Raw genomic sequence first — 12,911 nt, forward strand, 5'->3', positions numbered from 1 at the left:
ACACAGGATCACAGTAGATAAAAATCTGTCATCAAGATTATTATGGAACAGAAACACCCAGAATGGAATTCTTGAGTATGTTGACACAATGTGAAAAATGTAACATGTCATTGAACAACGTGTGCAGGATTTGTTAAACAAGAACTTAATTTGCCATGTGAATTATTACTAAGAGCACAATTGTTTTTTAAAAGATTATTATGTTTTGAAGATTAATCTTTATCCTTAAACATTGCACAGTATTCCATTGTGTGTATATACCGAGATTATAAATTCTCCTATAGATGGACATTTATATTTTTTCTGTCTTTTGCTATAGACTTCTTAAGCATGTCAAGCTTGGTATCAAATCCTTGAAATCACAGGGCCATTATAGGATTTAAGTATATAAACTCTGACGTTAGGAAGATTTCCCACCACCCCCAGCTTTTGTATTGTAAATTGGGGGAAGCTTTGCAGAGTAAATAAATCTTCCGTCAACAATTAATATATATTTTGTCATGTGTTAATTGATTGCAATCCCACAATGCAAGAACACTCATTCCATGTCCCTCCCATGCTTCCCACTTCATCCCTCCTCTTCTTACTGCTCTGAACGCTGTCCTTTCGTAAAACTTACTTCCTGATATAAAGTTCATTCTTTTACATATGAGTGTCACTGCTTTTGTGTCTCTAGACAATTCAGCCTAACACAGAGACTAAAGTCAAAGGATTAATAATGACTGTCCCAGCTTATTGTCTTTAAGAAGTGATCTTGAAACATAAAAAAGAATACTTACTATTATTTGAAACCAGTACCAAAACAACATAGACAGACATTCTTTTTAAAATTAAGTTGGAAGCACTATCAGATAGGAACAAAGTTAAGTCTTCAAACAACTCTGAGGTGCACAAAGTCTCCTGACAATAAACTGAAATGAAAAACATAACTTTAATTATTCTTTAAGACAATTAAAATATAAAATCAACAAACTACAACATTGTCGAACTGGAAGTGGTTCTCAACCAGATTTCATTACATTGACCTTCAATATATCCCAAGATATATGTTCTGACAAATTAATAAATGTATACTCTATTTAGCGGTCCAAAGAAGACAACCTTAACCAGAAGGAATTGATCCAGACTCTGAAACACGTATCTCAATGTGCTAGATTTTTTTGGTTAAAATCAAACTAAACAAAACAATGTGCTCAGCTCATCTTCTGGCACTATAATGACAATGCTCTGCTTCTATTCATGAGGACATCAGTAGCTGACAGTGATTTGCGCTACTCACGAGGGTTTCGGTGTCTAATTCCGCAGAAGCAGACAGCCTATTCCTTCTCTGTGGTCTGTTTAGTCTGGAAGCTCTGCTGAAACCGGTTCTCTTTGGGTGACTGCACTATGACAAACTGACAGGTGAGTGGTGGACAGTGTAGTTCAACCCGAATGAGGAAAACTGTGGCTAGAATCCTTATTTTATTTACCGTACTTATTTTAGCTTTTACGGTTACTTGTAGAAAATTATTTTCTTCTTTAAACTGAATCTACATGTGGGCTCCATAAAGTGTTAAATACAAATTTCTGGACAGGAAAAATCTATCAGTAATAATAGCTCAGCTCCGTCATGTTTTATAGTGCTCGATTACAAAACACAATTGAACAAGTTATTATCCTGCATATATAGCTTGTGGCGCACAACCATGGTATTACAGAAGGACTGACTAATAGAATGTAATTTCCAATGCCTAATTTTCAGCAAAAAAAGAAAACAAACAAAAATCCATAAAAAATGTGAGTTTCACTATACCTACAGAAAATACCCATACAAATTTCCAGGCTGGCAAACATTTTTTCTGCAGTGTAAATTAAGGAAGTCATAATTTCAGTGTGACCTGAAATCCATGGCCACAGCCAAAGATTTTCATTGGCTCCGCTTCAGAGGTCTTCTGAGTTACAAAAGAAACACAGCTCCAATCACTCATCTGCTCATCCTGTTGGGCCCGCTTGCTCCAGAGGACCAAAGACACAGCAATAAAAAGAGAGAACAGGCATGGAGACCTATCTGTAGCTTGTAAGTTAGTCACTATCCTTTATGTTGTATATATGAGGAAAGGTCGAAACTTGCTTCTTACAACACTGTGGTATGTCAGTTCTAGTCTACAAAGTAAAATGTGGATTGACAATCCAAAGTCCAAAGCAGCGTTCCTAAACAAATCCATTCCCTTCAAAGAGGGAAAGCAATCGGTCTGAATTCAAAGAAGAGGTGACTTCGGAAGACAGAGTAATCCACTTGCCTCCCTGGGCCACAACAGCAGCTCTGTTTAATAAACTGTGCACCAGTTTTGCCATCACTGGGCATCAGCCCTCCAGTAAGGAGCAAAGTAAGGTCCTTGAACCACCAAATCTCAAGTTTTCCAAGTGTCAACAGCTTTCTTACTACTGTGCCAGTTTGTCCCAGATAGAATCAATCCACTCCAAAACACTTCAGGAAGAGTAGCATCTGTGTGTGTGTATATGTATATATATATACACATATGTGGTACATCAATTGTATCAAACATAACTGTATGTATGTTGCCATCAACATTTTCTAAACATTTATTTCTATTTGAGCCCTTGGTATCAGCTCCTTCCACCAAACACTACCACCTCCTCCCGCCCACTGCCTCTGGTATATTTTACACAAGGTGTATTCTCTTGTAGGAAGGTTCTAGGGCTTGCACACTCAATTCCATCCAGGCTAGTACAGGACTGAAGTGAGTTCCATAACACTGTAAACCTGACCAATGATCGTAAGACAATCACAGCCAACTTCCTGGGATGCAGATGCATTTACGATATGATCACTGGGTCTATACATTCTCTAATTCATCAGGTCAGGAAACCACCATTTTCCCAGGTCCAGTGGCACAGACCTGACCTCTACCACAAACCTAGGGTGGTAGAGGCACCTAGAAAACTTGTCTTAAATGAGCTTTCTTTAGGAAAACCTAGACAGGACAAGCTGCTATTGTTAGGTGCCATCAAGGCGGTTCTGACTCATTGGGACTCCACGCATGAAAGAATGAAGCACTGCCTGGTTGGGCCAGCGTCACAATCGTTATATCCGAGTCCACTGTTGTAGCCACTGTGTCAATCGTCTTGTCCAGGGTCATCTACCTTGTCTTCTTTTTCACTCATCCTCTAATTTACTAACCGCGTTATCTTTTTCCAGGGCCTGGCCTGTCTTGATAACATGTCCAAAGTATGTAAAACGAAGCCTCTCTTAGCTTCACTGCTAAGAAGCTTTCTGGTTGTACTTCATCCAAGACACAGGTGTGTTTGTTCTTCTAGCCGTGCACGGCATAGCCAATTAGCTTGGTCAGTATCGTAATCAAATATGTTAATTCTTTAATCTTCATTGTTCAGCTTTCACATGCACGAGGAGACTAAAATGAGTCAAGTGCACCTGCGTCTTCAAACACTTCATATAGATCTTGTGCAGTAGTTTTACCCAATGAAATATGTTGTTTGATTTCCTGATTGCTGCTTCCATGAACATTGATAAAGGACCCAAGTGAAATGAAATCCTTGACAACTTCAATGTTTTCTGTTTATCACAATGTTGTCTATGGTCTAGATGTGAGGGTTTTTGTTTTCGTTGCATAGAGTTGCATACTAAAGGCTACCATTTTTGACCTTCATTATCAAGTGCTTCAAATCCTCCTTGCTGAGGGGCCCATCTTCTGGCACTCCATCAGACAGTGTTCTATTGGTATTCATAACATTTTCAGTGGTTAATTGATTAGAAGTAGACAGCCTACACTGTCTTCCTAGTGTGTTCTTCATCTAGAACAGTGGTTCTCAACCTTCCTAATACCGTGGACCTTTAATACAGTTGCTCATGCTGTGGTGAATCCCCCCAACCATAAAATTATTTTTTGGTTGCTACTTCATCACTGTCGTTTTGCTACTGTTATGAATCAGGTGACGCCTGTGAAAGAGTCATTCGGCACCCCACAGTTGAGATCAGCTGGAGATGCTCCACTGAAACATTCACCAGAGGTGATCCAGCTGGTATCTGAAATACTAGGGGCATCACTTCCAGGATCATTGCAATATGCAAGCCACCACAGTCTGATAAACTGACAGCCTAGAGTTGGATGGACAGACCAAGGATGCAGCTCTTCAAAACTAAAAGCTAAACAATAGACAGGTCTAAAACGAGAACAACAGCACTAGGAAGTATGTGTCCTTAAAAGAGGACAGGGTAACATTTGCCCAAGGCCAAAGTTTAGAAGGCAGAAAGGTTAGGAAAAAAGGAAGAACAGAAAGGAGAAATAGAGGAAGTAGGATAAATGATGTTACATTTCGAGAATTACAAACAATGACACGAGAGACAAAAATATGTGTGAATTGTTGAATGGAAAACGGATTTGCTTTGCAAGTCTTCACCTAATTCACAATAAAAATTTAGAAAAAAATTTAAAAATTTTATAACAGGGAAAATTTATACTATTGCTATTTTTCTTGAGACTTTTGTAGAAATAAAAAAGAGCTCTTTTTAAAATCAATTTATTGGGGGCTCTTATAACAATCAATTGTATCAAGCACATTTGTACATATGTTGCAATCATCATTTCCAAAACATTTTCTTTCTACTTGAGCCTTTGGTATCAGCTCCTCCTTTTTCCCCTCCCTACCCCATCCTGAAGTACCCTCGTGAACACTCGATAATTTATAAATTATTTTTATTTTCATATTTTACAGTATCTGCTCTCTCTCTTTACCCATGTTTCTGTCATTGGGGGGTGGCCGCGGGGGTGGGGTGGGGTGGAGGGGGTGGGGGTGGCCCCCGCAGGGCATATTGTTTTTATATCATTTTGATCGGTTCCCCCTTCTCCCCTCACCTTCCCCCTACCCTCATGGCATCAACTACTCTCATTATTGGTCCTGAGGGGGTTATCTATCCTGGTTTCTGTGTGTCCAGAACTCTTAGCTGTACCAGTTTATATGCTCTGGTCTAGCCAGATCTGTAAGGTAGATCTGGGGTCATGATAAAAAAAAGAGCTCTTTAAGAACACAAAAATAACACCTACTTTACAGTAATTGCTTTTTTGTGATTATTATGCTAGAAGCAGAATTTTTTAAAAAATTAAACAGACTGATACTCATCAGCATTTTATCCAGTGTCTAGAGCCAGTGCTGGTGGTGCTGTAGCTAAAATGTACTGATAATCGCAGGGTCAGAGATTCACACCCACCAGCTGCTCCTCGGGAGAAAGATGAGCCTCTCTGCTCCTGTCAAGATTTACTGTGGGGGGAGGTCAGATGCGCAGGCATTCCTCCCCCCACTGAGGGCGATCAGTTGCCAGACTGCACTGGGCCTGCTCCCTGCTGCTGGAGACAATGGACAGGCTCCTGTAGGAGGGGTTTGCACCCTACTGATAATGGTTCCTATGGAGACCCAGAGACCACCCCCTAGACCACCCTCTCATTGCTGTGTAATTTATAGTGCAGCTCCTCCCTGTAATCAGTGGGCTGGCATGCCCCCAAAAGGTATATAGGCGTGAGTCAGCAATATAGAGCTCTCCGACTCCCCTCTCCCCTCTCCCTTGTTCCCTTGCCCTCCTTCCCTTCCCCCTCTCTCCACGTGGACCACCAAGCTGGGCTGAGGTGAGCAATGCTACCATGTAAAGTGTCTGACTACATTATTGTAATATCTCTCATGCTCTAGATGACTTTAATATAATACTTATATATCTCAACCGTACAATTGTGCATTACTGAACCCAGAAGTAGTATTACTGAACTCGTAGAGAGTATTAGCTGTGGGGGCTGGCCCCCCACCTCCCTCATTACCAATTTTAATTTAATACTACAATTTACAGCCTTGGAAACCCTACATAGTGTTTGTTAGGTAGCCAGATTTAGGAACAAGAGGGTTGTCCCTCCCACGCCTGCAAAGACCCCCATAAAGGAGGTTGGAAGAAAATCAGGCAACCATTAGACGCCTATGAAGACCCCTAAACTGAGCATGCTCCTACTCAAGACCCCCACCCCCCCAGCCAGGTGGGAGGTACACCTGGGCAGTCCAAACTAGGCCCAGGCTCATGACATCGCCCAGGTGGGCTCAACCCAGCCAATGGAGTCAACTAATACCTTCAACCACTCCTTCTCCCAGCCAAAGGGTGGGCTAGAGTAAAACCAGGGAGCATGCTTTGGCATGTTCTCTTGTTCCTTTGCTCTCTTACCTAACTTCTAGAGGCAGGGGAGGGTGAAAGGGTCTCCCACCCTCATGTGGGCCCACATGCACCTGCTCAGGGCCTACCAGGGGCCTACAGCCTCTGGGTCCACATGCTTTTAACCTCTAGGATTCTTGGGCTTCTAGCCTCTTGGGATCCCCCTCAGTTCCACACGTGTGGGTGTTTTTTACCACGAGGTTGCTCATGCCCAGTTGTGAACCCTTTTGAGGCTATAAAACCCAAAACTTGTCCTGTCCTTCACAAAAACGCACTTGGATTACAAAATGGGCTTCGACGTGAATTCTTTCATCATGTGAAGCTATGAACCAAGGTACTACCCACTCAAGAAGCCTAGCAGGTTGCTGTGAGTCAGAACTGACTCCTAGGCAGAGAACTGTTTCGGGGTTGGAACCAGTCATTAGAATCTCTCCAAGGCAAACAAATCTGTCTTATTTATCCCGGTATTCCCAATTCCCAGTTCTAAATAGGAATTCATAAATATCTAATGAAGGGAAAAACAAAAATATAAAGCTGGTTTGACATGCTGACGGTTTACATTCAACTTCATTTCAGGTATAACGCACACACAAAAAATTCTGTCCACGTGAATTTCTGTACAGAAAGCACACCATCCAAATACAAGATGGCTGTAGGTTTTTTTCACTGTTTGACTACAGCACTTGTATACATTTATTCAGAAATATAAAATTGTTTGGAGTATAACAGTGTTTAAAGGATAATAATATTGAAATATTTTACCATTTTGTTCTGCAATTGCTCCCATTGTGTATAAGGCTGCTTCTTTTACCATGCTATGTTCATTACACTTTGCAAGATTTCTTATGAACAGCAAACCACCAATTTCCTGGAAATAAGCACTTGCATTACCTGTAGGTACATAGACAAAACAAAATAGAAATGACCTTTAATTTGCTTATTCTTTTACAGATAAAATAAATTACTTGAAAAGAATGTAACATGCAGAGTAATGAGTGAAAGAAAAAGAACTCTAAATATGAGATACTACAGCATGAATGAATAAGAATGACAGGTAAGAATTCACTATCAAGTCTTACTGTATTGTTGACAAATGGCATGAATAACGATCAAAGCTTTCTTTTGTGAAACAGGGCGGTCCATTTGATGCTTGACACACTCTAACAGTAAGTTCAGATCAGTTTTCATTTCTGGAGAACAAAAATCTCATTACTTTAAAAAGTAATTTCAAAAACAAAGCACTTAACATGTAAGGACATCACTAAAATTTTTAATTTTTACAATAATAAACAAGTATGGCTTTCATAACCTACAAATAAAGAACATAAGATAAGTGTTCAAATAAAAGAATTTCAAGTGAACTTCTGAAGCTTTGTTTTTCACCGTACATGAAATACAAGAACAAGTAAATACAAATTTTCTCTTTTTAAGTAAAATCATACTGGTTTAAATACCTGCCTTTTGCAAATTAGAAAGGATTTTTAACTGAATGACAATAAATACAACATAGGAGCCCTGGTGGCATAGCGGTTACAAGCTGATAAGCAGTTCTAAACCACCAGTTGCTCCACAGGAGAAAGAGTTATAGTCTCGGCAACACTCAGAGGCACATCTACCCTGACTTACAGGGTTGCTATAAATCAGCATCAACTCAGTGGCAATGAGTAATGTGTAAGGGACATGGGATGCCCGGTGGTGTAGTGAGTTACACGTTGGGCCACATACAAGGCCAGCAGTTCAAAACCACCATTTCAAAAGCCCCATGGGAGAAGGATGAAGCTTTCTGCTCACATAAAGTTACAGCTTCTGGAACCCACAGAAGTAGTTCTATAGGTTCCCTGGGTCAGAACTGATTCAATGAAGGGGCAGTACACAAATGGACATTATAAGGACCCTAAGTGGTGCTATCCAGTGGGCACTGGACTAACCACATTCAAATCCAGCAGCTGCAGATTAAATTATCTACTTCCATAGAGACTGACAGCCTCAGAGACCTGTATAAATGCCCTTTGCCTCCTAGTTCTTTCCTCTATTTCCTTTTACTTTCCTCTTGTCCCACTATCATGCTCAGCCTTCATTTGGGTTTCAGTAATTCCTCTCGGTTACATTGCCTTTGATCAAGCCCTACCAGGCTTTCTACACCCTCCTTGCCATCGATCTTAGATCACTTGTTGTTCCCTCGGTTAGTTAACATCCCCTTCTTTTCCCCTGCCTCCCCCCCCCCCCTGTCCCCTTGGAATGGTTGGTCCATTGTTTTCTCCTCCAGATTGTTTATCCTGCCTATCTTATCTAGATAGACCTGCAGAGATAATAATATGCACAAAAAATGAGAGAGCAAAACAAAGCAATAACAAAATAAAACCAACAACAAAAAGAAAAGCCTGTAAATCAGCGGTTCTCAACCTGTGGGTCACCACCCCTTTGGGGGCCAAATGACCCTTTCACAGGGGTCGCCTGCCCGATTCATAACAGTAGTAAAATTACAGTAAAATAGCAATGAAAATAATTTTATGGTTGGGGGGTCACCACCACATGAGGAACTGTATTAAAGGGTCACGGCATTAGGAAGGTTAAGAACCACTGCTATAAACAGTTCAAGATGTTTGTTGACCCATTTTTTTAATCTTTCTGATAACTCTGTAATTTTATATATGCCTCCATTAAATCACCTATCAGTAAATATTTTCATTATCTGCCTACTGTTTTCCCCAATAAGTTATCAGTTTCATGAAGCCAGGAATTCTGTGACAGGTAGGGTTAGGTGCTCATCAGATAATTGTAAATTTTGGTGGGACTCTTGTTTCCTGGATCCTGTCAGATAACCTGTGGTATAGTCCACAGAAACACTATAAAACTGATTCTAGATGCCCAATTCATCGATTCCTCACCTTGGATTTTCTTTGTGTCACAGCGTTCCATGCTTGGCTCCATTCTTTTCCTTATATTTCAGCTACAAAAGTATTCTCTCAATTGAAATAAATCCTTGAGGCTGCAAGATGGGGCAATACAAAGGGACAGGAAAAGAACAGTCCTCCTGAAGCCAGAAGACCAGAAATGGAATCTGTGAGACCGGGAACGCTGCTTACGTTCTCTGAGGCTCAGTTTCCGGGAAATATTTCCACTGCTTATGGTTACTACATAATTAAATTAGAAAATGTACATACTGTACATGCAATAGGCATTCTTCAGCAACACAGGCATTCAACAAATCTTACAGAACAAGTAAAACTAGTCTTCAAGTCCCACTTACTTAATGTCTTTCCTGTACATTTTTATCCCACTGCTCTACTGCTCCAGATTGGGTGTCCCTCCATGAATCAAAAGTTTACACACAAAGACACATTTTGGATCTACACTTCTCTTCACAAGATAAGCCTAATACTGAAAGTTCCCCCTCACCCACCCACCCCAATAACCCATGGCTATTTTTGACATGATATTTCACCAATAAGTGCAAATTTTTGTGTATATCTCATTGTTAGAAGAATTTTTTAAAATAGCGTGGAACATTAATATAACTTTTCACATGGTCTCTTTTAAAATGCTGATAAATGCTCTTTTAAAACTGATAAATGTCTGAACCCAAGTAACTTCTTAGAACAACACACCAAGATGTGTAGAACTCTTAAAAGTCTCATTTACTCCAACACTAGAGTGAGCTACTTAAATTTCTCAAATAAGAAAGCTAAAGAGAGATGGACAATTATCCTTTAGGGACATATACCAGATTCTTTTCTGTATTTTCATCTCAATCTCCAAATGAAAATAAAATCTCCAAGCAAAAAATAAGGAAATAATATGACTCTTTTATGAAGTAAAACACAAATATATATTAGTTTTGCTATTTTCTAACCTAAATATTTTGTTAAAAGAGGAAGAGTTTAAAGTATGTTGGTAGGTACTTGGTACCTGTAGGAGATACTATCCCCCACCCCAAATTTTTTTCCAAAGCTATGTATTCAAATTTTTTTACAAAACAACCTTATCACCTTCAAAGTACTCTCCATTACACTTAATACATTTGTCAAATCTGATTCCATTGTGGGAAACATTTGTCAAACTCATCGGTTTTGATGGCTTGTAACAGCACCACCCTCATTTTTTTTTCACCTTTTCTACATCATCAAACCACTGTCTTTCCTGTCCCTCTTCATTCAAGGAAACAAAAAGAAGTCACACAGAGGGAGGTCAGGTGAGTGCATGGGACAAGAGAGGTTTGTTGTTTTTTGCCAAAAACTGGCACACTGAGATGGCTGCATGAGCAGGTGCATTGTCATAGTGGCAAAACCAGTCATCCTCTGCCACAAACCAGGCCTTTTTTGTCACACAGTGGTATGCAATCTTTTGTGAACCTCTAAGTCAGCGGTTCTCAACCTGTGGGTCATGACCCCTTTGAGGGTCGAACAACCTTTTCACAGGGGTCACCCAATTCATAACAGTAGCAAAATTACAGTGATGAAGTAGCAATGAAAATAATTTTATGGTTGGGGGTCACCACAACACAAGGAACTGTATTAAAGGGTCACGGCATTAAGAAGGTTGAGAACCACTGCTCTAAATAGAAAGCTCCACAGTCTGATCTGGTGGAATGAACTCCAAATACACTATCCCCCTCACATCAAAAAAACCAAATAAGCATAGTTTTGATCTTTGTTTTCACTTGATGAGTTTTAGGGTGAGGTGACAATAGCATCGTCCACTGGCTTGATTGATGTTTGCTTTTGGGGTCATAAGAATAGCACCAGGTCTTGGCACCAGTAATGACCTTGGAAAAAAAAGTCTGGGTAGCTTCAGAGTTGTGCTTTCAAAGCACAACCTGTCTCCACTGGACATTCTTTCTCCTGGTCAGTCAGAGCCCCAGGCACAAATTTCACAGAGACCCTTCTCCCTCCCAAATCTCCATTAAAATTCACTGAGCTGAGCTCCAACACAGTCCAGATGACTTCCCCATCTTTTCAATGGTCCGTTGTCAATCTTCAAGCACAAGTGCACAAATTTTGTCAACATTTTCATCCATTCAGGAAGTTGACGGATAGCCAGAAAAAGGTTTGTCATCAATCGACATTTCACCTTTTCTGAAATGAGAAAACCACTCCTACACGAGTTTTTCCCCATAGTGCAGTCCTTGTAAGCTGTGTTCAACATCACAACAGTTTCTGCAGCATTATTTCTGAGAAGGAAACAAAATTTCACAGCTACATGCTGTTCTCTTAAATCACCTATCACAAAAAAGGAGATCTGATCGAAACTGTTTTTATGAAAAAATTCACTGTGACCAGAGACTCTTCCCAGGCAAAGCCTCTGGGTAAACTAACTCAGAGCAAGTTGCTGGATATTCACCTAGCAGGAAAAATTCATACTATAAAAACTCTGCCCAGGGGAGATTTTTTTCCATTGGGGGGGGGGGCTGTATCCCCTTGTATTGTTACAAGAATGTTGACATTTACTAGAAATGTTTACCAGCAAGCAAAAAATGCCTACATTACAATCTAAACTAAAAAGAGCAAGACTCAGATTTTTATTTTTCGTATAATATCAATTGAGCAAACAAAATTAACAATCTGTAGGTGGTGGGTCCAAGTGTTTCATGCCATCGTCTTCTATTTTTTCACAATTTTAATAATGTCTTCTAGCTAACTTATGAGGGCCAAATGCTATCCTATGTACTTTATAAATACAGCCAATTGCCATTATTCATTGAAATCTCTTTACCTTTACCCTCACATTAAAACAGAAAAAATGATTACAAGGATCTACATATAACCTTCTCCTTGGGGGATGGACAACAGAAAAGTGGGTGAAGGAAGATGTTGGATATGGAAGGAAGATATGACAAAATAATAATTTATAAATTATCAAGGGTTCATGAGGAAGGGGGGAGCGCAGGGAGTGGGTAAAATGAGGAGCTGATATCAAGGGCTCAAGTAGAAAGCATATGTTTTGAGAATGATGATGCCAACAAATGTACAAATGTGCTTGACACAATGGATGGATGGATGGATGGATTGTGATAAGAGTTGTACGAACCCCTAATAAAATGATTTTTTTAAAAGAAAGAAAAAGACATGTTGCTCCAAATAATGAAGAAACGACTTCACTTAACAGGTGTCATTCCATCTCTCAACTCCAATTTAAGCAAGAGAAAACTCACTGAACGTTACTTTCACCTGTGGTAGGCAATGCTAACTACATCAAAAGCATTTTGACATCTAAGCATCACTGCCTAACACCAACACTGGCATTTTTCTGGTATGGCCCCTGGTAGTTCAAGATCTTACACTAAGTTGTGGCCAGTAGACATCCAGTTTGAAATGATATATATTCACATTTACACAGATAATTTCCTACAATGTAGGAAATGCAAGGGTCACTGTGGGGCACCCTCAAGTCATTTCCAACTCATAGAGACTCCATGTGGAGAAAGGCCAAATAGACAAGTACATGGAATATAAAATTTGCTATCATCGTTTGGCTGGTTTGCGACCTAACAGCCAGCCTAGTTGGAGAAAGCATGCTGGGAGTACCAGGCAGTAGTTCATGCTGCAATAGGCACTCTGCCAACCTCGCTAGATGGGGGGCAGCCCTTTCCGATAAAGCCTCATCACAGCTAACCGCTGACCTTTCCAGGGAGAGAAGACGAACGCAGCCGTTTCCTCGGTTTTTGCTCAGTTGTACCGGCCCTGACCTGGCTCTCCTCACAGACATG

The 12,911-nt window shown here is 40.2% G+C and overlaps 1 protein-coding gene across 2 annotated transcripts in view; it reads right to left on the reverse strand.

Moving 5' to 3' along the window:
- TERB1 (telomere repeat binding bouquet formation protein 1) overlaps nt 1-12,911 on the reverse strand; it is a 39,766-nt gene that overhangs the window by 26,063 nt on the left and 792 nt on the right. For both annotated transcript variants that reach the window (XM_045293948.1, XM_045293949.1), the window contains exons 2-5: nt 9,094-9,194; nt 7,285-7,395; nt 6,968-7,096; nt 780-911 (exon numbers count right to left, since the gene is read on the reverse strand). In XM_045293948.1, coding sequence (XP_045149883.1) covers nt 780-911; nt 6,968-7,096; nt 7,285-7,395; nt 9,094-9,136 — 415 coding nt within the window. In that variant the 5' untranslated portion in view covers nt 9,137-9,194. The remainder of the gene's footprint in view (nt 1-779; nt 912-6,967; nt 7,097-7,284; nt 7,396-9,093; nt 9,195-12,911) is intronic.

This window comes from Echinops telfairi, unplaced genomic scaffold (genome assembly GCF_000313985.2).
Source record: "Echinops telfairi isolate 266 unplaced genomic scaffold, ASM31398v2 ScPeMD7_2291;HRSCAF=2852, whole genome shotgun sequence".
NCBI lineage: Eukaryota > Metazoa > Chordata > Mammalia > Afrosoricida > Tenrecidae > Echinops > Echinops telfairi.